This window comes from Nerophis lumbriciformis, linkage group LG21, assembly GCF_033978685.3.
Source record: "Nerophis lumbriciformis linkage group LG21, RoL_Nlum_v2.1, whole genome shotgun sequence".
Lineage (NCBI taxonomy): Eukaryota > Metazoa > Chordata > Actinopteri > Syngnathiformes > Syngnathidae > Nerophis > Nerophis lumbriciformis.
In genome coordinates, this window is record NC_084568.2 from 19,426,715 (window position 1) to 19,453,267 (window position 26,553).

General features: G+C 41.3%; 1 protein-coding gene across 2 annotated transcripts; it reads right to left on the minus strand.

The window, feature by feature from the left end:
- Positions 1–26,553, minus strand: LOC133621004 (uncharacterized). 2 transcript variants are annotated; one of them, XM_061982763.2, is made up of 9 exons: positions 26,437–26,553; positions 15,815–15,983; positions 12,388–12,491; positions 9,691–10,797; positions 5,449–5,616; positions 4,995–5,196; positions 3,898–3,971; positions 355–545; positions 1–257 (listed from the first exon to the last, which is right to left on the minus strand). In XM_061982763.2, exons 2-9 carry the CDS (start codon positions 15,976–15,978, stop codon positions 153–155), a joined length of 2,115 nt encoding a protein of 704 aa, XP_061838747.1. In that variant the 5' UTR covers positions 15,979–15,983; positions 26,437–26,553; the 3' UTR covers positions 1–152. The 2 variants fall into 2 exon arrangements, with proteins under 2 accessions (XP_061838747.1, XP_061838746.1); XM_061982762.2 differs by lacking the exon at positions 26,437–26,553 and adding an exon at positions 26,286–26,430.

Sequence of the window (26,553 nt, forward strand, 5' to 3'; positions counted from 1 at the left end):
TGAGACTGAGGTTTTATTGAAAAATAAAATAAAGTCAACCATGCTCGAAGCATTGTCCTTTCTTGGAGGTCCTGAGAACCCGCACGACAGCTTGAAATTGTCACATAGCAATATAAAAGTATGGATAAAAAGGTATTGTCCAGAGCAGTCATTCAGTCTTCACCAGCGTCTGCTTCTCTTCTCCTCAGTTCCAAAAATCTTGACATATGTTCTAGCCGTATGGAGCCACGGTGAATCCACTCTTTGTGCTGATCAAACTAAGGCAATGACAGAAGAACAAGAGGTCATCTAAACAACTTAGGGGAAAAAAACTGTAGATAGCAGAAACAATGTCAGTATAAAGGCAGAACTAACCTTAAACAACACCTGTATCAAGCTGGAGTCCACCAGCTCCACCTTGCACTTGTGATACTCGTCATTAAACTCCACAGAGGCAGTCTGGCCAGGCTTGTACTGGGTTAGATGAGGGTAAGGCCAATCCCTCAAGTATTGAGCCATAAAACTTCTGTGAGCTTTGTCCTGGATGTCCTCTACAGGTTCTGATACTGATGGGGGATAGAAATGGTGTATTTAAGTATGCATGTGTCACACTGGGTCCAACACAAGTTTGCAAGAATGGCAATAAAATCAAGTTCTTATCTTCAAATTGAGCAGCAACGTTATCGAATCATTTCAATAATTTGTTAAGTGACGACAGACACGCCCTCCGTAGAGGAGACAGAGTCTGAGGTCACAAACGCGGACATGTCCATCACTGGAGTCGAAGTTGCTGAGGTAATCAAAAAAACTGCCCAGTGGCAAGGCCCAAGGAGAGGATGAGTGAGATTCGGCCCGAATACTTCAAAGCGCTGGATGTTGTGGGACTGTCGTGGCTGACACGTCTCTTCAACATAACGTGGAGGTCTGAGGCGGTACCTCTGGATTGGGGTGGTGGTCCCTCTTCTTCCTGTAGGGGGGTGCTCCAGGAGTACGGGGTCCAGGGTCCGTTGCTACGGCCATACGGTCCCTGTACAAGCGGAGCAGGAGTCTGGTTCGCATTGCCGGCAATAAGTCAGACATGTTCCCAGTGGACATTGGACTCCGCCATGGCTGCCCGCCATGGCTGCCCGCAGCACTTTGTTGTTAAGGCGGCCGCTTTAACAACAAAGAGCCACCGCCTAAACTAAAGTGTTAAAAAAAAATATATATATATTTTATTTTTTTCTGTTCAGCTTCTCAGGCAAATCATATAGTTGATGTCGATGCCCATAACGGCTGTTCAGATTTACTTTATAAAAGAGTCATTATTTTGTCTTAGTAAGTCAATATTTACTAAGTCAAAACAATGACATACTTAGTATCTCAGGTAACTAGGACGCACCGTTCCCCCTGGAGGGAGGGGGGTGTCGCCCGGGTGGTGTGACGCCCCTCTCTCCCTGGAGAGACACCACCTTAACTAACAAATATTCTGGGGGAAACACTGGTCACCGGTCCTGTTCATTATTTCATTATCTATATGGACAGAATTTCAGTGTTGCGCAGCCTCAATTTGGTGTTTGTTTATCTTGACGACATTTTGGTGGCGAGTCCTTCAGCTGAGGAGCGCCAGTCACACCTAACACAGGTGTTCACACGTCTTGACGAGCACGGCCTGATCGTCAATCCTTCTACATGTCAGTTTGGGCTGTCAGAGATCAATTTTTTAGGTCACCGTATTTTGTCGCTGGGTGCAATTCCTTTGCCTTCGAAAGTGCAAGCGGGGGCAGATTTTCCTCGTCCCTCCTCTGTCAAAGCTGTGCAGGAGTTTTTGGGCATGATCAATTTTTATAATCGGTTCCTTCCTCGTGCGGCCCACCTCCTGCATCCTCTTTATTGTGCCCTGCGGAACAAAAAAGCTAGCGATTCCCTCGAATGGACTCCTCAGCGAGTCCAAGCTTTTCAAAGGGCTAAGTCCGCACTCGCAGGGGCTGCTCTGCTCGCCCACCCTGTTTCCGCGGCGCCCGTGGCTTTGACAACGGATGCGTCCGATGTCGCTGTGGGCGCTGTGGTTGAGCAGCAGGTGGTGAATGTGTGGCAGCCCCTTGCGTTCTTCAGTCGTAAACTGCGAGATAACGAGCGGAAGTACTGTGTATTTGACCGAGAGTTGTTGGCACTGTATCTTGCAACACACCATTTTCGTTTTCTGTTGACCACAAACCCCTGACGTTTGCCATGTCAAAGGTCACAGATCCTTGGTCAGCGTCAGCCATCTCCGAGTTCACTACGGACATTCAGCATGTGGCCGATAAGGCCAACCCTGTGGCTGACTGTCTCTCACGTGTGTCCCGTGCAGCTGTTTAGATTTTTCGGGAATGGCCGCTGACCAGCCCGACGACCCCGACATCCGCGCACTCAAGACTGAAGGTACGGCGCTCATGCTCGAGGAGGTGGTGGTTCAGGATGGCGGTCCCGCCCTCCTCTGCGATGTTTCCACTGGCCGGTCGTCCCGGTAGACTGGCGCCGCCGGGTTTTTGACGCAATACACTCCCTGTCGCACCCTGGCGTTCGGATTTCCGTCAAGTTGGGTGGTGCCAAGTTTGTTTGGCCTGGCCTTAGGAAGGATGCTAGGCAGTGGGCAGCCGCATGCGTGGCATGTCAGCGCGCCAAGGTCCATCAGCACACTAAGATGGCCCTCGAACCATTTCCGATTCCGGTCAGGCGGTTTGACCTCGTGCACGTGGACTTAGTTGGCCCCCTCCCTCCGTCGCAGGGTTATACGCACTTGCTCACGATGGTAGATTGTACCACCAGATGGCCAGAAGCGGTTCCTCTTTCCTCCACTGCCTCCGTCGACGTTGCCTGTGCGTTTCTGTCAGCCTGGGTTGCGCGTTTTGGCACACCGTCCGGGGATCCCAGTTTGTGTCGGAGCTTTGGTCAGCGTTGCCGCAGTCCTTGGGTGTACAGGTGCACCGCACTACAGCCTACCATCCCCAAGCTAACGGCTTATGTGAACGTTTACACCGGTCGCTTCAGGCGGCTTTGCGGGTGGCGCTCGTTGATAGCAATTGGGTTGACCGTTTACCTTGGGTTATGCTCAGGTTGCGCTCAGTCCCTAAAGTGAATCTCGCAGCGGCCCCCGCTGATTTGGTGTTCAGTCAGCCACTTCGCGTTCCGGGGGGAATTTTTACCTGAGGGTTGCACCCCGCGACCTTTTCCCTTTTTGTCGAGGGGGTCTTTGGCTCCTAGCCCGGTCCACCACTGTTTCCCTAAGTCGTTTGTGCCGTTGGAGCTTAAATATGCCTGTTTTGTCTTTGTACGTCACAACGCCCACCGTTCGACCCTCCAACCCCCTTACGATGGCCCATTTAGGCTGCTGGAACGCTGTCCTAAAAGCTTTGTGCTGGAGGGTTGTAGGCCTAGCCAGCCATCCATTTCCTACCGCTTGTATCTTTTGGGGTTGCGGGGGGTGCTGGAGCCTATCTCAGCTGCATTCGGGTGGAAAAGCGGGGTACACCCTGGACAAGTCGCCATCTCATCGCAGGGCCAACACAGATAGACAGACAACATTCACAATCACATTCACACACTAGAGCCAATTTAGTGTTGCCAATCAACCTATCCCCAGGTGCATGTTTTTGGCGGTGGGAGGAAGCCGGAGTACCCGTAGGAAACCCACGCAGTCACGGGGAGAACATGCAAACTCCACACAGAAAGATCCCGAGTGCAGGATCGAACCCGGGACTACTCAGGACCTTCGTATTGTGAGGCACATGCACTAACCCCTGTTCCACCGTGCTGCCGTTGTAGGCCTATTTATGGTTCAAATGCCAATTAAGATCATTTTAATAGTGTATTCCACTATGTAACTGGAAAACACCCCTAAAAGCCTCATTGTCGGAGGGGTTTAAAATCCTCAAAAATAAAAATCCTCAAACTTACATGGTCTGCACACAAGGTGAAATAATGTTAGGCCAACATAGATGGGCTTGTGGTTGTCCAGGAACACCAAAAACCTGCAAATTGAATCAAACGTTAGAATTTTCAAATGTTTGACTTTAAAAATGTTTTTTCATCCCTCACTGCCCAACTTTATTGAGAAATCTATGGCTGCAGCTATAGATTAATTTATCTATGGCTGCAGCTATAGATTATTTTCGTAAATGACTAATCTATTGATTAGTCCGTCCAAGTAACAAGAGTAATAAGATCAAACATTTTATAGCCTCAATGCGTATTTTAGGTAAAACAATAAAAAAAAAAAACTTGCCTCTTCCTACTCCTTTTTGGACAGGTAATTAAAAAAAGTTGAAATATGTAAAATATGTTATCATATTGAAACTGTATACATGTTCGAAATAAACTTCAACCAAACTTCAACAAGTCAAAGCAACAGATTATGAAACAAATATTTTTCAGTCCCGCCAATGTTTTTTTTAAACTAAGTTGTTAAAAACCTGTGTGCATGTACAAAAGCCCAATTGTAAATTACCCCAACAGCTGGTTTAGGCAAGAGAATAAAATTCATATGTTAAGATAGGAAGAATAAATATCTGTAAAAACTGTTGTAGGTTTACAAATAAAACATAAACCACTCTAGATTGTGGGCTCTCTACGTGCACAGAAATTCTTCCATTTGGTATTCTAGAATGTGGCAGTGGATACACATTGGCCACTTCAAACACCTACCAGGTCAAAGACAATCTGAACCTGTTACCGTCACGATGTGTGTCCGTCCTGAAGAGTAGAGTCTTTAGACAAAATAACCCAATATCCGTGTTTCACACTACAACCAATCAACTACACCAACCAATCAGAAAAGTTCACAATGCACGCCTTTAGAGTGCCAAAAGTGAGAAGCACCGCTCGGGGAGAGAGTGGTCTTTTTGCACACTGATTTTGGCACTGTTTTAATACCATAAAATGTCACTTATGAGGCGCATTGACATAAACAGGTTGGACTGTAAAATTATTTGCATTTCTTTTCTGACATAAAGTCAGGCTTTAATTTATAAATATCAATAAACTTTTCAGCACACCTGAGACGATTCTTTTTGCCGGGGAGCTCTGCCAGCATACCAGGTCTGAACACAGTTGCATCATCTTGACACTTGACCACAACACGAGCGCCAATATATAGGTGCTCCAGTTTTGGAATGGTTTCAAAAGCAATATGGTGGCCCGAGACCAGACTCTTTCCTTTTTCTTCGAAAATGACTTTGTACTTCAATCGTCCATCTTCTGCAAAAGACAAAAATAATTATTTTAAATACAAGAAATACATATTTTACATTAAAAAACATTTTTTTAAATGAGATTTTTACCGTTTACAAGTATTTTTAAGACAAACTAAAAAAAAACATCCTTTACATACAAATTTGAGTGTAACAAAACATCAAGTTGTTCTTCACTTGACCATACCTTATTCAATAACAATGTCTCTAAAAATAAGATGAATGTTTAACGATTAAAAAATGTGTTCTTTGTTCCTACCCTTCATAACAACCTCCACAATCTGACCTCGATGCCATCTCAAGTTCTTATTTTTGGCTAGCACAACCATGTCCGCCTTGATCTCTTCTTCGGGCAGTTCAGGACGAGTCTTAAGGGTTTCATGAGGAGTGTAGGCAAACACCGATGAATCAATTATAGGGGTATGCTCTGAAAAATAGACAGGGGATGGGGCGTGGCAGGCACAGAATGTGAATATCTGATTGATATAAGACGACGTTGGAACAATAAAGTACAGTATGTACAAGGGCTTCCAAACATTAACAATGAGGGTCTTTCTACATGAAAACAAATTCAAGTCATACATTGTATGAATAGATATATAAAATATAGCCGATTATTTATGCAGTATTGACCATCCATAAATAGTAGAGGTGGGGGAAATATGGTAATCACATTTTTTAGAAGCATCGCAATTCGGACATGGACGAATATAAAATCGATTAGTAAACGTCAATCGATAATCGGTTTATTTATTGTAAATAAAGTAATGCAAAAAGTTTTAAAATTTGGCTGACTGCAGCGAGCCACCTCAGCAAGAGATCCGACCAGCTTCTTTATTTTAGGGCACTTATAGTCCAGTTTTACACACATTTCTATTTATTTAATAAATGTGACCATTTATTTAACAAATGTGACCATTTATTTAACTGTTTCTTATTACAAATGCACTATTTTTTAAAGTTGCAAGTGATAAAGGCTTAATTAGTGAAACGAAAAGAAATGTAAAACTGCATCAATAATCGATGCTTCAATAATCGATTTTTAATCGAATCGTAAGGTGCCCAAAGATTCCCACCTCTAGCCAATATCATAAAAAAAATGTTCCTCTATGCTTTATTTTGAAAAACGCGCATTTGAGTCGCCTGTCCGCATAAGCTTTGCAGCTGGCCGCGCACCTGATCGACCCTGCAACGGAGTTGGCACTCTGGATAAGTAAGCTGAGAAAGTTCAAGCGAAAGGTATTTCTCGTTGTCAGGTTTAAGCACCGAACTATCTATTAAACAGAACAAGAAGCAAGGAATCAGGCAGAGACAGAATTACATTTTGCTCATGAGGAGAACGCATCAGTTACAGTCTCACCCTACGCTCTGAGGAACAGCCCACACGCCCCCAATTTTATTCAGGAGTTCCCTTGTTACATCGCTGAGGCTGCTTCTAAAGGGAGGGGTCACATTATGCAAGCAGCTCAGTCCACACAATACGTGATTATTCAGAACGGATTTGTGCTGGGGGCCTTGTGATTGCGCCCTGTCTCTGCTTTGTCTGCCTGCTGTTATGCCTTATCTTCGTTGAGGTGCTTGAGATTCGTCCTTGGCGGTTAGCAGGCTGAAAGACAGAAACATCTGCGGCGAGGCAACTCCTCACATTGCAGATGAAGATAACAAGTTGTGTGCCTTTGCACGAAAAGAAAAAGTACAGCTTGAACACAATAGATAATAACGAGAGCAACGGCCTTTAAGCATAAGAGTTGTGTGATAACTGATATATAATTATTCTAACACCCGTTAATTAATGCATTTCTTGTTCAAGCCTGTAAACACGACCCTAACTTTATAATTACTTCCGGCAGTAACGTCTGAATTTACGCCATGAGCGTCTTTGAACCTTTGTATGAACATCTGCAAGTTCTCGCCGTGCGTGTGTGGGTGGGTTTTCTCCGAGTACTACGGCTTCCTTCCACATTCCAAAAATATGCATGTTGGGTTCACTTGAGACTCTAAATTGTCCATATGTATTAATCGGAGTGTGAATGATTGTTTGTCTGTATATGTGCCCTGCTAATTTTCGTTAGGCTGTCAATGAGCTGGTCCACAGTACATTTGCATTACGCTAGCGGCATAAGAGTCAATCTTCATCCTATTGCTTTTTTCAATTTATAACAAACTGTACTGTTTATGTAACATGACTCCTACATACTCCATACTTTTCATTCATCCACAATCTTTGTTTTGATGGGGGGGAAAGGACTCAGCAAGACCGCCAGCTTTACACACACAGGAAGCATTGACAGGGAGCCTCGCAACTCTATATTAAGAAGTTCCACAAGGTAGCAGCCGATCTCACGCAAGGAGAATCAGCATGGGCAGCATTAAACCCTGATCAGAAACATCCCTAAAATTAATCATTTGACAACACTAGTGTATGTAACGAGATGGCACAAAATTACTGACTTTACATGCATGTTCTTGTCTCACATTAAGATAATGAATGATAGGCAAAATTCCAGTTCCCTTTAACACGCCAACAGCTGCCCAATTAACACAACAGCGCTAGCTTAACCAGTGGCCACAACAACAACACATCACTGCCTCATTATGTACCAATGATGAGGTTGCATTCACAAACATCGGAATTATGAGAATCAATATAAAAGTAACATTTTGCACGTTCTCTATGTTCTGTATTTATGCAATACTTGTGACAGTTTGTTGTGGATTTTATAACTTATAATTGAATGTTAGTTATAATTTAATTTGTATAATTGAAGTATTTCAATTACTAGTCTGGTTAACTAAAATGTCAAAATTGCCTAAGAATAAAAAGTTTTTTTTTCTCTTTTTTTCTTTTTACAAAAATGTACATGTTTTCCATTTTTTTAAGGACCAGTTAAGGCACCATTTAAGTACAGTACTGTTTTGGTAATAATGTCAGTTAAAATATAAACAATATCCATCCCTAACAAAATGCTTGATGCACTCATTTACAGCACAATTTATTTGCTGATATAAACTTCTTTCAGTGTTCCTACTTAGTGGATCGAGTCTTTAAATAAGTTCTTGACAGTTCGGTATTTCTTGAAGCTGAACACACGGAAGGGCCCCGGGCCGGATGGTGTCTCTCCCTCCGCCCTGAGACACTGCGCGGATCAGCTTGCGTCTGTCTTCACGGACATTTTTAACACCTCTCTGGAGCTATGCCGCGTGCCGTCCTGCTTCAAGACCTCCACCATCGTCCTTGTCCCCAAGAAACCACCGACCACAGGACTTAATGACTACAGGCCGGTGGCGCTGACGTCTGTGGTCATGAAGTCGTTTGAGCGCTTGGTCCTGCCCCACCTGAAGGACATCACCGCCCCCCTCCTGGACCCACTGCAGTTCGCCTACAGAGCCAATAGGTCTGTGGATGATGCAGTGAACCTGGCCCTTCACTTCATCCTAGAGCATCTGGACTCTCCAGGAACCTACGTCAGGATCCTGTTTGTGGACTTCAGCTCTGCCTTCAACACCATCCTCCCTGGACTGTAACGAGACAATCTCTACCAGCTCAGCATGCCCGACTCCCTCTGCAGATGGATCAATGACTTCCTGACGGACCGAAGACAGCACGTGCGACTGAGGAAGATTGTCTCGGACAGTCGAACCACGAACACTGGTACTCCTCAGGGCTGTGTACTTTCCCCCTGGCTTTTCTCCCTGTATACAAACTGATGCACCTCCAGTCACCAGTCCATAAAGCTGATCAAGTTTGCGCACAACACCACCCTCATCTGGCTCATCTCGGATGGCGATGAGTCTGCCAACAGGAGAGAGGTGGACCGGCTGGCGTCCTGGTGCAGACACAACAACCTGAAGCATAACGCCCAGAAGACAGTGGAGATGATCATCGACTTCAGGAAAGTCACAGCCCCACCATCCCCCCTCACCCTGATGGATTCTCCACGTCTCCATCATGGACTCATTCCTTTTCCTGGGCACCACCATCACCCAGGACCTCAAGTGGGAGCCGACCATCGGCTCCCTCATCAAGAACCCCCAGCAGAGGATGTTCTTCCTTCCTTTAAATTTGTAGCCACAGCTGCCGTGGGGTTCGACTGACAGAAACATGGCTGCTAATTTGCAGCCACCCTCCAGTTTCTGGACAGCCACTCTACCATATGAGCCACACCACCCACTGTTAATGTTTTACTCTTTTTTCCCCCCCACATAAAATTGATGCTGACATAGCATTCATTCATGAAAATAATCAAGTGGTAACCTAAAACTTTCACCTAGTATGGTACTGTAAATGCAAACTGATGCGTGTAATCGTCACAACAAGTTTCTGTCAAATAATGGTAGTAAATGTTTGTGAATCACGAGTCCTGACCCTGAAACCGTGTGTGTTAAGAATTGTAATGGTATTCATATTCAAGGGTTGCAAATAATTTTGAGAAAAACTGTACCTCTATGAAATGTTAGCAATACAGTAGCTATGATGTATTGAATTTTGCACATTACTTACCAGGTTTTGCTGGGTTTATTTTCTTGCTTGTGCTGCCATTTTCTGCTACTTTTCTTGTTTCTTTTGTGTTGTTTGCCGTGTCATTTTCTTTTAGTTCTTTTTTTTCCTTTGCCTTACTTGTGTCATTTTCTGCAAATTTTAGTTTTTCCTTTGTATTGTTTGCTTTGTCATTTTCGGTTGGTTTTCCATTTTTCTCTGTTCTGTTTATGTCATTTTTTGTTAGTTGTCTTTTTTCCATTGTGTTGCTTGATGTGTCATTTTCTGTTTGTTTTCCTTTTTCCGTTGTGTTGTTTGTTGTGTCGTTTTCTGTTTTTCCTTTTTCCGTTGTGTTGTTTGTTGTGTCATTTTCTGTTGGTTTTCCATTTTCATTTGTCTTGTTTGTTGTGTCATTTTCTGTTTGTTTTCTTTTTTCCTTTGTCTTGCTTGCTGTGTCATTTTCTGCCCGTTTTCTTTTTTCCTTTCTCTTGCTTGCTGTGTCATTAACTGCCCGTTTTCTTTTTTCCTTTCTCTTGCTTGCTGTGTCATTTTCTGCTGGTTTTATTTTTTCCTTTATCTCGTTCACAGTGTCGTTTTCTATTGGTTTTCTTTTTTCCTTTATCACGTTTGCGGTGTCATTTTCTGCTGGTTTTGTTTTTTCCTTTATCTCGTTCACAGTGTCGTTTTCTATTAGTTTTCTTTTTTCCTTTATCTCGTTTGCAGTATCATTTTCCGCTGTTTTTCTTTTTTCTTTCATCTTGTTCACAACGTCATTTTCTTCTAGTTTTCTTTCCTCCTGTTCCTCGTTCTGTGTGTTGTTTTCTACTGGTTTTCTTGTTACTGTTGCATCGCTCACAGTGGCCTTATCTATCTGGCTGAGTTCAACGGAGGATATTGATAAATTCATTGTGTTTGCTGGTAATCTTTCAACTGTAACACATCTTCTCTTGTTTGATGACAGCTCCATAGAATAATTCAAATGGTTTGCGTCATTGTCAGGTTCTAAATCTGACAGAAAAGGGCTTAAGCAGGGATGATCTTCAGGACTTGGTTGTAGCAAATCCACTATTTCACAACTGCTTGTTCTGGTCAAGACCACTTTGTGTTGTGGTGTTGTTGTACAAGGGATTTCTGCAATAAATACAAAATAAGTTTAACTTCAGCATGCAGACAAGTAGGAATGATACACTTGTATTAGGCCTGTCCACACGGGAACGCTTTAAAGTCAAAACAGTATTGTATTGTTTCAGCCTTTCACCCACATGGCAACAGAGTTCTGGGTTCCTTAAAACGATATTTCTTGAGAACGGCTTCAAAACAAGCAAACCACTACTGTGAAAACGATGGTGTCGCTATCCCATCACGTGACTAGTAGAGCAAGAGAGAACTTCACACGCAACAGCCAGTAACAACAACACAACAACGGCGAACAATAAAAGTTGTGTTAGTGCAAGAGTTGCTACTATTTCAAGAGAGCTATGTCAACTAAACATTAGCAAAAATCTGAACCGTTTGGTTGATCTGACTCAACGTGGCGCGCAAAAATCAATTTTTTTCTTTTACAACTCAGTTTGGATCTCTGTGTAGTTCCGATCATACGCAGCTTTATCATCGGAAAAAGTACAGGAGGAGTTACAGCAGACTGTGGTGACAAAGATGTCAAGACCACCAGAATGTCTCACAGTCTGTATCCCCAGGCTGTGAGACTGCTAAATGAACAGCATGCCCCTTTACTGCCCCCGTCCATCTTAATACCTCACTCTTCACCACCTCAATAATTGTGCCCTGGACATTCCATTGCTGCAACATTGACGTAACACTCTTCAGACATCTGACTGTTCCCAACCCCAACCCCCACCCCTTCTTATCGCGATCTTCTTGACAATGCTAATGTAAACTATGGTCAACCTGCAGATTAATGCAGTTTCTATGCCGCTAGACAAAGCTCAAACTAAATCTCATTGACATGTATGACTTCAGTGTTATAATGACAATAAAGGAATTGATTGATTGATTGATTGATTGATTGAAGGGAAATAATGGGGTATCAAGCTTGATGTGAGGGGAATGTAAATAGCTTCTTTTAAAAAGATCATTCACATCCAGAGGGAGGCGGTAATGCACTAACTTAGTTTGCAACCACCGTGAAACAACAAACAAGAAGAAGAAGGTGAAAATCAAAAAGTTTTTGGAAGGAGCCATTTTGTGGGTGTCGCTATATTTGGAACACAAATAAAAGGCTGACAGTCTTTCTGCCTCCTTTATATCGCTACATACATTACAATACTGTTGTTGAAATAAAGTTAGAAAAAAAAGCAGCGATTGGTCAGCTTGTTTTCTGGGGTCCACCTTTGCAAATGTCTTCTCTTATGGTTTCGAAGCAATGTGACACCAGATGTCTTTACATCCGAAGCCACTTCAATGCTAGGAATTAACGACATGTTAAGTTTTGGGCTTTCTTTAGTTATCTTACTGACTGGAGTTGTGTCTGTTTGTGTGGAATATGTATTAAAATCGTTTTCACCTGTCCCCATCTGAACATGACTACTATTAATCCAACACGTGTGTGGACGGTTTTATTTTTAACAACACTACAAAGGTTCTCGTCTGGACAGGACCTTAGGTTACATTTCAAAAATCTAACTGAAGAAAACTGTACTTCTGTATAAAATCAACTATAAGCTAGAACTATTCGTGCTTATCAATTATCTACTAATTTACCACAGCATGTGATAACGTCGTCATCGTCAGAATCATCGTCTTTGTACTCCCACCCCAGCAAAGCGTACTGCTTTTTCACAAGGGCTTCACACTCAGCCACAGACCTGCAAGACAACAACAAAATCAAATGGTCTGAAAAAGAACAAAAATAAGAGCCGCGGTCCTTACACAGATCCAATCCAATCGACTTTACTGTATTTCTATAGCACATTTTTAAAACAGTTGAAGTTTTGAAGTGCTCTGAGGTATTGGAAAGTAGTTGGTAGTTTATTCTATGTAATGATGTGTACTGGATCAGATTTCACCTTCATTGGAAGTAAATTTGCCCAACTGCTATCTCAACCAAAAGAACAACAGTTGGTAGCAAAATCTAAGGTTCTGGATCATCATTTGTCCCAAAGTAGTAGTTGTCTTTCATGAAGTCTGAACGTGATTAGTGGTGGTAGGTATTGTTGAAGAAAATAGTGAACGTTGTGCTGCATCTGTGAAATTAATGTGCCACTGTATGCTTAAAAACACAAAAATACGCAAATATTACATGTTATTATGAATGCGCCTGCTACTACATTACATATATACTTACCGCGTTCATACAAAACGTTGATTGAGGTTTTTGGATGTTTTTAGAATGCTTTAAAGGCAGAACAGAGCAAATACCATTACTGCCGTAGTTAGCTGACCATTGCTAGCGCTTATTTTCGAGTTAAAATGCATAAAAAAAGCAAAACGTGTGCATGTCTCACATAACGATTGTGAATAATATGTGAAGTGAAGTATATTTATATAGTGCTTTTTCTCTAGTGACTCAAAGCGCTTTACAGAGTGAAACCCAATATCTAAGTTACATTTAAACCAGTGTGGGTGGCACTGGGAGCAGGTGGGTAAAGTGTCTTGCCCAAGGACACAACGGCAGTGACTAGGATGGCGGAAGCGGGGGTCGAACCTGGAACCCTCAAGTTGCTGGCACGGCCACACTACCAACCGAGCTATACCCCCAATAATAGAGAATATTTCCAAAAAAAGTACAGTACCCCTTTATGCGAGGTCTGCTTTGTGCTCCAAGCTACTCAATAATACTGTCAGTGAGTTATACAGTATGCATGAGGTCGTTCCTTCATTGGACGAAGTATGCGACGTGTACAATTACAATGATTGAACTATATATTCATGTGAACTTCATTTGTTCTTTATTTATTTGTTTGTGTTACAGACTGAACCCATTAAGTGAACAAATGTGTTAGTAATTGCTGTGAAACGGATAAAAAAAAAGCCTCAAATACTTTCTTCCTACTGCTTTTTGAACATGTTGAAGTGTAAAACTGTAAATTTCTGATGTACCACCATGCATGGTTATGGTTTTGGTATTAGTTTATTTCAAACATCCATATAATGAAAGTGTTTACACCGCTTCACTTTTTCGACATTGTTACAGTCCTATTTCAAAATGGAATAAATAAATTTTTGTCCTCAAAATGCTATAGACAATACCTCATAATGACAATGTGAAAAAATGTTTTTATTTTTTTTTTATTGCAAATTTAAAAAAGTAAGAAAACAAAAAAATTCACATGTACATAAGTATTAACAGTATTTGCTCAATACTTTGTTGATGCACCTTTGGCAGAAATTACAGCCTCAAGTCTCTTTGACTATGATGCGACAAGCTTGGCACACCTCTTTGCAGCACTCTCAACTGGTTTTCATCCAGGATGTCTCTGTACATTGCTGCACCAATCTTTCCCTCTATCCTGACTACTCTCCCAGTTCCTGCCGCTAAAAAACATCCCCACAGCATGATGCTGCCACACTATGCTTCACTATAGTGATGGTATTGGCCTGGTGATGAGCGGTGCTTGGTTTCCTCCAAACATGATGCCTGGCACTCACGCCAAAGAGTTCCATCTTTGTGTCATCAGACCAGAGAATTTTGTTTCTCATGGTCTGAGAGTATTACAGGTACATGTTGGCAAACTTTTTACGCAGAAATGGTTTCTGTCTGGCCAGTATACCATACGGGCGTGATTGATGGATTGCTGCAGAGATGGATGTCCTTCTGGAAGGTTCTACTCTGTCCACAGAGGAATGCTGTAGCTCTGACAGTGTGATCATCGGATTCTTGGTCACCTCCCTGACTAGACTAAGATGAATGCAGCAATGTACAGAGGCATCGTTGATGAAAACCAACGCTTCCCATTCAACCTGATGGAGCTTGAGAGGTGCTACGAAGACGAAAACGCAAAGAGGAATGGGCGAAACTGCGAAAAATAAATGTGCCAAGCTTGTGTTTTGTGTATTCAAAAATACTTGAGGCTGTAATTGCTGCCAATGGTGCATCAACAAAGTGAATACTAACAGTATTTATATGTGATCTTTTTTCTTTTTAATAAATCTGAGAAATAAAAAAATTAAAAAACCTTTCACATTGTCATTATTACAGATTAGCATAACAAAATATGGGGAAAGTAAAGCGCTGTGAAGACTTTCCGGATACATTTAACATGTTGGCACATCACATATTTCCAGTTTTCTCATTACATGTCCCAAAGGTAGTAGGGCGAAGCACAGCTTCTTCAATCCTAGTCCTTTTCCGTTTGATAGCGATTATTAACACATTTGTTTGTTAACTTCTTGTGCTGAAATACAAGACGTTACCTACATACATGTTGGAAATAAACTATTACCATAACCATAGATTGTTTAACGACCTGATGCACCCAAAACAACATCACATCTCCCTGCTTACATTCGCTAAGACTTTACTTTCTATGGTAGAATTTGTTTTACCAGCTGAGATGTAACAAAAAGGATATCAATTATATAAGAAACGTCAAAAAGGTTTCTGGAGGTGTGCTATGGGGACAGCATTTCTAAAAATGCCTCCAGACCATAATGTTGAAACGAGGTACGGTAACTAAATTAAACCTGCTCAGGGGCCTTGTGGTTAGAGTGTCCGCCCTGAGATTGGTAGGTCGTAAGTACAAACCCTGGCCGAGTCATACCAAAGAGTATAAAAATGGGACCCATTACCTCCCTGCTTGGCACTCAGCATCAAGGGTTGGAATTGGGGGTTAACTCACCAAAATGATTCCCGAGCGCGATCACCGCTGCTGCTCACTGCTCCCCTCACCTCCCAGAGGGTGGAACAAGGGGATGGGTCAAATGGGTGTGTGTGTGACTATCCGTGGTACTTAAACTTTAAATGTAATTTTAAATTACACTGCTGGGCTTACATATATCTTTTATTTTTGAAATGACTTTCATTCAGCTTTCTGTTAGGTGTGCATCACATACCCTCGCAATTGGTGAAATTATAATTTTGTGTTTTAGTCCGTTGGTGTGGTCAGCAATCACATTCACAAACGGATCTGGAGAGGTTGAATGTGAATGCAATACAGGCCCTTAGCAAAGATTAAATAGACTCACTCACGTGCAGAGTTTTAGGAGACGGTCGGCTTGTGTCTTCCTCTTTTCCAGTAGGCATCGCAAAAGCTTGCATTTCTCCTGCACATCAGGCGTGATCACGCCGAGATTTTTCAATATCTCTGAAACCCAACTCTGGAGCTCCTCTTTGGTCATTTCCAGGTCTTCCATAATCACTGCAACATACAGACATAAATGTTTGTTATAGTGAAGATATAGCAGAGAAAAGCGTGTCTGAGGTTGAATAAATGATTTACCCTTTCCTAATGACCTAAACAACACGGTGAATGCAAAACCAGAGCTGTACAGTGCGAGCAATTAAGTCGCATTTGCGGAAAAAAAGTAGCATACGTGCGTATACTGATTTTACCCTTTAATTAGCGTGTTGCTCCTGAAATAAATCCATCCAAATTTGATCAAAATTTCACCCATCTGTATAAAAAAATTTAAATAAACTTAAACCATAACGTTTAACGAAATGGAGAAGTAATAGACGCGGAGGTGTCACTGATAACTCTGTGTGCGCTGACAGCTGTGCACAGAGGGGAGCGAGGCTGTGTGTGAGCTCAAAGTCTGGCAACACGCATTAAGCCAAGGTCTTAGAGGAACTGGTCAGTTAAAGACGTTTTTTTCACCACCTTAAAACTTGACACTGAAGTGACTTAATTAACTCATATTATGTTCTACATATGGTGAATGTTTATATTCACCTTGGAGAAAGCAAACCACCAGGTTTAAGTAAATAATGGTTGAGCCCATAATAAATTAAGGAGCCTTAGATGGACATTCGTATGTCGACTGGGTTAACTCTCTCACGAGAAGAGGCAATAAATTCAGATTTCGGAATGCAAAAGTGATAGCTCTATCCTGGAGGAGAGACTCCATGTTATCTTAACGTCAACCTGCAAGTTATGGTATACATATGTTGTCTTCCCAGTCACTGACAGAGGAACATTTCCTTACATGGTCAGGTTGTACTCTCCTGAATTAACACACACCCAGACAGGCAGAGAAAGAAGGAATATAAGACTGAGGTTCGGCTCCTCCAAGTTAGGAGAGACACATTTTTTTGACCTGACCTCCTCCTGGTTCAACCCTCTGCGCATCGCTCTACAAAGTATCGTGACATGCTAATTTAGCCGCTACCAAAACAACTAGCCCGTCCCCGCTGATCTGATTTCAAATATTAAAAATACAAACTTCATTGTAAATAAAACCATGTTTCCACTGCTCCATGCTGTGCTTATTCATGTTGATTATGTGGTAACGTTTAGGGGACGTGCTGTAACGAAATAAAGAAAACATAATACGGTGGTGGTAATGAAAAACCACATTGAATGTTAGCTGCCAATTTGGTTATGCTCAAAGGGCGTCTCCGCATACATCACACTTCCAACGAGATCCCGTCTTTTCTCGCGTAAACAAGCCCAGTAACATGTTGTATGCGGCTTCTACAGGCACACGTAAGTGACTGCAAGGCATACTTGATCAACAGCCATACAGGTCACACTGAGGGTGGCCGTATAAACAACTTTAACAATGTTACAAATATGCGCCACACTGTGAACCCACACCAAACAAGAATGAAAAACACATTTTCGGGAGAACATCCGCACAAACACAGAAACACAAAAATTCCACCCAAGAAAAAGATAAAACCTATTGCAGGTGAAGGATTTGACCATTTTTAACGCTAACTACACATTTTGCGAGCATACACATACACTTAATAACATGAGTATATTGATCTTACTATCATATTTCTGCATGCTAAGTACCATATAGTTGCTATAGTAAATCATAGGGTATTACTGTAAATGGTTAGTTATAAAGTAACACATATAAAAGGGACACACAGTAGAGCCCTGACATGAGGGTGTGAGGTATTTGCAAGCAGCAATAATCATCAAGATAAGCCTGCAGAGGAACCGAAGTCAGAGGAGACAAAGACAACCCAACCCCCCTTTGGAAAATAATATATCAGTCCTTGGGAAGGAGGAGACAGACATTTTGCAAGGAGCCAGAGGTGGCAAGATGTCTCCCTTTCCCTGCTTGTGGCCATGAGGGAATTGTATTTATTTGCTTCAAAAAATCACACCGTAAAATAAATCTAAGATGGTGAATAGGAAATTTGACAACGACTTGGTGAGCTTTATTAAAGATTAAACGAACACATGTAGGAGAAAAAATACCATTTGAAGGTCAGCAGACTATTGCATCTGTATTTTCTGCTCCCACTACCTCTGCACTCCTCCATGACTCTGATCAGCCTAGACCAAATGTAGTCAACATCCGGCTCGCCAAAGCTTTTCATTCGGCCTGCCGAACAGCACCCAAGCTTGCTGAAACCATTTAAACAAGGGTTGCTCATGTATGCAGTACTGCCGCCATAAACTTTTCAGATTTGGAATTTTATTTGTTTAACTTCAGATTCATTTTGAACATACATGAAAATATATGTCATATAATCATACTTGCCAACATTGAGACCTCCGAATTCGGGAGATGGTGGGTGGGGGGGTGTATATTGTAGCCCGGAAGAGTTAGGGCTGCAAGGGATTCTGGGTATTTGTTCTGTTGTGTTTATGTTTTGTTACGGTGCGGATGTTCTCCCGAAATGTGTTTGTCATTCTTGTTGTGTGTGGGTTCACAGTGTGGCGCATATTTGTAACAGTGTTAAAGTTGTTTATACGGCCACCCTCAGTGTGACCTGTATGGCTGCTGACCAAGTATGCCTTGCAGTCACTTACATGTGCCTGTAGGAGCCGCATACAACATGTGACTGGAGAAAAAGCGGACACGATGACAGGTTGTAGAGGATGCTAAAGGCAGTGCCATCACGGCACACCCTCAATATTGTTGTCCGGGTGAAAATCGGGAGAAATTCGGGAGAATGGTGGCCCCGGGAGATTTTCGGGAGGGACACTGAAATTTGGGAGTCTCCCGGAAAAATCGGGAGGGTTGGCAAGAACGCATATAATACCACCATCAAAAAAGAGTTTAACACTCAATAAAATTTAAGAAAAATAATAATATAAGAAAAAAAGACATTTTTGAATTGAATTTCCCAGGGACCCACTCATCTCGCCACCACCGAAATTGAAAACCTATTGTATGTGGGGCGGCATGGCGTAGTGCAGGGGTCACCAACCTTTTTGAAACTAAGAGGTACTTCTTGAGTACTGATTAATGCGAAGGGCTACCAGTTTGATACACACTTAAATAAATTGCCAGAAATAGCCAATTTGCTCAATTTACCTTTAACTATATGTTATTATTAATAATTAATCATATTTATCTTTGTGGAAACACTGGTCATCTTAATGATTTCTCACTATAAATATATATAGAAACAGATAAATATCAATATGCAACACTTTATTTTTATATTTTCTCTAAGTGCACATTTTTCAAATTGAACATTTTCAAATGATCACTTCTAAGACAGTCTTGTGAAATCACAATATCCCATTTTAACTAGCTAGCCACTAACATTTTTTAACAAATCGTGAATTACTTTGCACCATGTTTGTACAAATAATAACTCATGTAAAATACAAAAGTCAACTCTCTAATTTTTAAATAAATCATGTCACACTTTGAACTGGACACCAAATCTGCTATCTGTTTCTTTGTCAGTTAGTGAAGACCAAGTCTTTAAAATATTTTCTTGGATTTTCAAATTCTAATTGAGTTTTGTCTCTCTTAGAATTAAAAATGTAGAGCAAAGCGAGACCAGCTTGTTAGTAAATAAATACAATTTAAAAAATAGAGGCAGCTCACTGGTTAGTGCTGCTATTTGAGCTATTTTTAGAACAGGCCAGCGGGCTACTCATCTGGTCCTTATGGGCGACCTGGTGACCCCTGGCGTAGTGGGTAGACCAACCGTGCCAGAAACCTGAGGGTTGCAGGTTCGCTCCCCGCCTCTTACCATCCAAAATCGCTGCCGTTGTGTCCTTGGGCCCAAGGACACTTCACCCTTGCCCCCGGTGCCGCTCACACCAGTGAATGAATGATGGGTTCTCACTTCTCTGTGAAGCGTTTTGAGTGTCTAGAAAAGCGCTATATAAATCTAATCCATTATTATTACCGTATTTTTCGGAGTATAAGTCGCACCGGAGTATAAGTCGCACCTGCCGAAAATGCATAATAAAGAAGGAAAAAAACATAAGTCACACTGGAGTATAAGTCGCATTTCTTGGGGAAATTTATTTGATAAAACCCAACACCAAGAATAGACATTTGAAAGGCAATTTAAAATAAATAAAGAATAGTGAACAACAGGCTGAATAAGTGTACGTTATATGACGCATAAATAACCAACTGAGAACGTGCCTGGTATGTTAACGTAACATACTATGGTAAGAGTCATTCAAATAACTATAACATATAGAACATGCTATACGTTTACCAAACAATCTGTCACTCCTAATCGCTAATTCCCATGAAATCTTATACGTCTAGTCTCTTATGTGAATGAGCTAAATAATATTATTTGATATTTTACGGTAATGTGTTAATAATTTCACACATAAGTCGCTCCTGAGTATAAGTCGCACCCCCGGCCAAACTATGAAAAAAACTGTGACTTATAGTCCGAAAAATACGGTATTATTATTTCTGGCTTGACACTTGGTGGAGGCGGTTGCATTTTTCATCCCTCTCTCTCTCTCTCCCTACTTGCTCTCTAGTCTTTTCCTGTCTGCACTTTTTAAGAGCCTCTCTTCTCTGCGCTGTCCTCCGAAATCTAAACACCAGACATGGAATAAAATAGCTGGACTCTCGACTCAATTGACAATATCTTCTTGATGAGGAGAAGAGGTTTGCGGTACGTGAGAGACTCCTGGAAGAAATGGAGAATCATGTGCCTCACAGTGCTGTCCGTAGAGGACGTGGAAGATATCTGCCTATTTGGAACCGTGATCGCAGGGCATCTGCTGATTGGGCTGGACATTGCCCTGGTGTATCTGACGGCAGGCATTCAAAGAACACAAAGCCTGCCCGTCGAAATGGAAGGCATGGGTTGAGCTGTGGGATCACAGACTGTGGTGATTTTGAACTGAATTGTAAGTTGTATCACATCATGGATAGGCTTACTGAAATGCAAAAATTGGTCCAGAGAGCATGTACGATTAGATCAGACAAGCCATCAAAATGTCTGCTCGCTTGGAAAACAACAATCCTAGTCTGCAATTTGACTCCCTCGCATGGCCTTGACGCTGCTCATAACAAGAATGCTGTTCTGTAAACATCCCCCGAGGATACCTCAGTGAGGGATACTCTGATATCCCTCCCTCCTTCAACAACATGTGAGAGTTGAACTTTGCTCGTAATTCCTGCAGAGCGACTCCAGGCCTACACCCTGGACAATGGGCATATGCACACCTACGCACCCCCACCTTCACCACCGCTTGACTCCCTTAGCTGTGATGGGATGGCTGGCCAACGCCTAGATAGTAGCAGCATGCCTCCGTAGCCCCCACTCCCTTCCCTCTGTTGCAAGTCTTGTGAGTTATTTCTAACTTGAGGTTTTTTTCCTGGCCTCAGTCTGGACCCCCTACCCGGGAGTCCAGCGTTAGACTGAATATTTTTTTACTAATCCCCCCAATGTTTACCTGTTTTCCACCTTTTTAAGGGGCGCCAGAAGTTGGCTGACCCGTCAGCGGTCCTGCTCTGTCTCCCTGTAATGTTTGTCTGTTCTTAAGTGGCCCTGCGCTGAAAAAGTAATTTCAATTCCGTGTATGCCTTGTACATGTGAAAAATTGACAATAAAGTTGACTGTTGTTTTTTTGACTACCAACATCACTGTTGCCATTTCTCATAGAAAGTAACGTTTAGTTATAATTCATATCTATAATATTATCTACAATATGATCGTATCAACATTTGGTTACGTAGACCACAAGGAAGTGTATTAAATGTAGAAAAAAAAGATTTAAGATTTTAAAAATCTTTATGTGTGTACCAGCCTTACAGTAAGTGAGCATCCACCGGCATCTTTACATGCCCACTGTTTAATGGAATGGTACTCTGTAAAGAAGAGGTGATCACTGACACTGATTAAGAACAGATTTGTGAACAATATTTAAGATAAAAATGCCTTTTGTGTATGACGTCTTTGAAGTCAACATACAAAAAGTATTAGATCTTTGAGCTCAGATCATGTAAGACGGGAGAAACAACATGTGTTTCGTTTATATTTTTGTTGAGTAAAATTAGTCCACCCACAATGCATTTCTTTGTTATGAAAGTGAGTTGTGCCAAACCTATAACAGCAGTTCCATAAAATTAACTGACAACCATGTCTTTTTCAAATCTGACATGCAAAACATGATGAAAACTGTCAGTTTAATCTCCTGACAAATACCTTTCTATTTTACAGCAAACTAAAATCGATGGGTTTGATTCGGGTTGCGTTATGCTTTCCTAAAAAGACTATAATTTCCAGAGACATTACCTTAAGCAACACCTGACTTACATGTCTATGGATGTTCTTATTCATCCAAATCAATGCATTCTCAGGGCATTCAATCGATCGCAACTGGACTGTTTGGTATGTCTTAGAAGCTGTTTCGCCTCTCATCCAAGTAGGCTTCATCAGTTCGTGCTCATAGACTCAGATTGGTCAGATCTAGTTTGACCGCATCTGATCAATCTAAGTCCAAAACTCGGTCTGACCAATCTAAGTTTATGAGCATGACCTGATAAAACCTACTTGGATTAGAGGCGAAACGTAGGTATGTGCCGATCGGCCGCTTTACTTATACTGTATTTTCCGGACTTTAAACATTGAACCGTGTGGCTTATTATTATTATTATTATTATTATTATTATTATTATTATTATTATAATTTAGCCGTGTGGCTTATGAAACGGTGCGGCCAATTTATGGATTTTTTCTTGCTAATGTTTTGTTTGTTCAACTTTTTTACTGCCTTGTGACACCATTTGGAAACAAATCAGGTATGTAAATAAACATTTACAAAATCTTTCGTACTGTTAAATAGCAGCAGTTTATGGTCCCGTGCAGCTAATATATGTAAAAATAATTATTTCTTCTAAACTTTGTTGCGTACGGATTAAATACAGGTGCGCTCTATAGTCCGGAAATTATGGTAGTTTAAGATGTTTTATACATATCTGTCCTTATAATCCGGAAATATGAAGTCAATCAGAGAATTGAAAAATGTTTTTTGTGCTGGCTAAAACTGTCTGGGGCCGCCGCCATGAACATTTCATCCAGAAAAACTCCACTATGGTCAGATAATATCATACTAATGCACAATGATTCGCTCTAAATGGCGTTTTAAGATGTTTTTAAGAGGGAACTGCACTTTTTGGGGGGAATTTTGCCTATCATTCACAATCCTTATGCAAGACAAGATATTTTTCATTTTTTTAATTCATTCTAAATATTAAATAAATGCGATCAATAGTCTGCTTACAATGGAGCCTATAGGAGTTGCTCTATTCTGCCTATAAAGGTTATTAAGAAAACATCCAGAATACCTCCATAAATTGTTATATACATGTTGTAAGTATATATGTAATGTAGTAACGGGCACATTAATGATAACATTTATTATTTTCGTATATTGATCATTTAAAGCATAGGCGGTGCATTAATTTAAAAAATGCATCATGGCGTTCGCTTTTTTTTCTCACATCACTAATTATTACTCACTGAAGACTTCGTGAGAGCCAACAAACATAATAAAACATCACTTACTGTACAATGTCTGCTGTCATTAGAATGCCGGCTTGCAAAATTGGCTGTCAGAGTTTACCAACATGTCGGAATACATTCCCGTCTGTCTAATATTCAGGTGAGAGGCATGATTTATGATCTACAACAGGGGTCACAAACGCGGTGCCCGCGGGCACCAGGTAGCCCGTAAGGACCAAATGAGTCGCCCGCTGGCCTGGTCTAAAAATAGCTCAAATAGCAGCACTTACCAGTGAGCTGCCTCTATTTTTTAAATTTTATTTATTTACGAGCAAGCTGGTCTCGCTTGGCTCGACATTTTTAATTCTAAGAGAGACAAAACTCAAATAGAATTTGAAAATCCAAGAAAATATTTTAAAGACTTGGTCTTCACTGACAAAGAAACAGATAACAGATTTGGTGTCCAGTTCAAAGTGTGACAAATTTGAGAGTTGACTTTTGTATTTTACATGAGTTATTATTTGTACAAACATGGTGCCAAGTAATTCATGATTTGTTAAAAAATGTTAGTGGCTAGCTAGTTAAAATGGGATATTGTGATTTCACAAGACTGTCTTGGAAGTGAATATTTGAAAATGTTCAATTTGAAAAATGTGCACTTAGAGAAAATATAAAAATAAAGTGTTGCATATTGATATTTATCTGTTTCTATATAAATGTATTGTGAGAAATCATTAAGATGATCAGTGTTTCCATAAATATAAATATCATTAATTATTAATAATAACATAGAGTTAAAGGTAAATTGAGCAAATTGGCTATTTCTGGCTATTTATTTAAGTGTGTATCAAACTGGTAGCCCTTCGCATTAATCAGTACCTAAAAAGTAGCTCTTGGTTTCAAAAAGGTTGGTGACCCCTGATCTACAGTAAACTTCCACGAGCAAAGGAAGCAAAGAAGCAGCTTTGTAAACATAGGCACACGCGCTAGTGATCACGGTGTCGCTATGAATAGTGTGTCTGCATTTGCGCTTATATTAACGATATCACTAATACGTGGTTAATATTTAAGACACAAAATGTATAGTATAGTATGTATGTAGTATTGATGGCGCTTTTTGGATGTTTTTCATCGGGTTTTGCAGACGGAATAGAGGACTCATTGTCCCCGCTGTAAGCTGCCTTTTATTTATGTTTATTTACGAGTTAGAATGCATTGAAAAAAATATACATCCGTTGTAATGTCTTTCATAATGATTGTGAACGATAGGCAACATTTTTAAAAAGTGCAGTTCACCTTTCAACCAATTACACTTTGTATTCGAAACAATATGCCCGTACCGTAGGTATGCACTTGAAGCTGATTAACTAAGTAAAATAATAATTAATCTAGTTTTTATTTTTTTAGTAAGTGATTATCTTTGGGTTACTGAACTAATCAATCAATTTGCTTTTTATGTCATGCATTTATGACAAATAATAAGGGAGTTATGTTTTCCAAAATTTTCCAAAATATAGGTAACAATTGTATTTATTTGACCAGATGTCCGAACCACCTCATCTGGCTCCTCTCGATGTGGAGGAGCAGCGGCTTTACTTTGATCTCCTCCCGGATGACAGAGCTTCTCACCCCATCTCTAAGGGAGAGCCCCGCCACCTGGCGGAGAAAACTCATTTCGGCCACTTGTACCCGTGATCTTGTCCTTTCGGTCATAACCCAAAGCTCGTGACCATAGGTGAGGATGGGAACGTAGATCGACCAGTAAATTGAGAGCTTTGCCTTCCGGCTCAGCTCCTTCTTCACCACAACGGATCGATACAGCGTCTGCATTACTGAAGACGCCGCAACTATCCGCCTGTCGATCTCACGATCCACTCTTCCCTCACTCGTGAACAAGACCTCGAGGTGGTTCCGGCATCTGGTTAGGATGCCACACGAACGCCTCTCTAGGGAGGTGTTTAGGGCACGTCCGACCGGCAGGAGGCCACGGGGGAAGACCCAGGACACGTTGGGAATGACTATGTCTCCCGGCAGGCCTGGGAACGCCTCGGGATCCCCCGGGAGGAGCTGGACGAAGTGGCTGGGGAGAGGGAAGTCTGGGCTTCTCTGCTTAGGCTGCTGCCCCCGCGACCCGACCTCGGATAAGCGAAAGAAAATGGATGGATGGATGGCATTTCTTTATTGTCTCAATGGATAATTCAAGACAAAAAAGTGACGGATTCTTTGAATTCAAAAATTCGTAGCACCCCTAATATTTGGGCAATCACAGTACCATTGGAAATGTTTTTCCAGGTCATATTTGAAATTTTCTGTCACGTACATACGAAACGTCTGTGTTTCTTTGACGTTGGCAAATACTAACAAGCCTTCAGACTTTGCACCTGGAATAAGACGTTTACAGTACACTGATTTTTGTGGGTGTGGATCAGGTTTTGTTTATATTCTCAAGTGTAGTCAAAATCTCTGTTCCAACCAGAGTTCTTGTTAACAAATCCTCGACATGTTTTTTTTAAAGGCTTTCAGCGAAAGTCCTAGATATGTTCACTTAAGATTAAACAACGCGTCAGTTTTAAAAAGTCAACACTGATGTTGCCATGTTGTACCATGAATTGATTAACGTGGACCCCGACTTAAACAAGTTGAAAAACGTATTCGGGTGTTAACCATTTAGAGGTCAATTGTACGGAATATGTACTGTACTGTGCAATCTACTAATAAAAGTCTCAATCAATCAATCAATCAATCAATCAATCAATCAATCAATCAATCAAAAGCCGTTATTCGAACGAGTGGAAATTCCCAAAGTACGTACCACATCCAGTCCGAAAACGGGCGGTGACACTGTTAAAGCTACCGTTGGTGATATAAAAAAAAAAAAAAACTTTAAAATTACACTCGTATTTCCTTCATGAACTAACTTTTCGTAGAGTCTGGAATCGTAAAAATGCTCATAGAAGGCTCACCTCATCAGGATCTAATGCAACCTGCTGTGTGTTGTTCTTCTTCGGCGTGTCCTTCACACCGCGATACTCAGTGCAGCCGCCTGCGTCCGCATGACCGAACTACAAGGTGGGTAAAAT

Excerpts from the sequence above, each read along its gene's own strand:
- LOC133621004 (XM_061982763.2), bottom strand. The coding sequence starts at position 15,978 with ATGGAAGACCTGGAAATGACCAAAGAGGAGCTCCAGAGTTGGGTTTCA. Across the intron at positions 12,492-15,814 it reads CGTCTCCTAAAACTCTGCAC|GTCTGTGGCTGAGTGTGAAG; the intron begins GTGAGTGAGTCT and ends GTTGTCTTGCAG. Across the intron at positions 5,617-9,690 it reads AATAAACCCAGCAAAACCTG|AGCATACCCCTATAATTGAT; the intron begins GTAAGTAATGTG and ends TCTATTTTTCAG.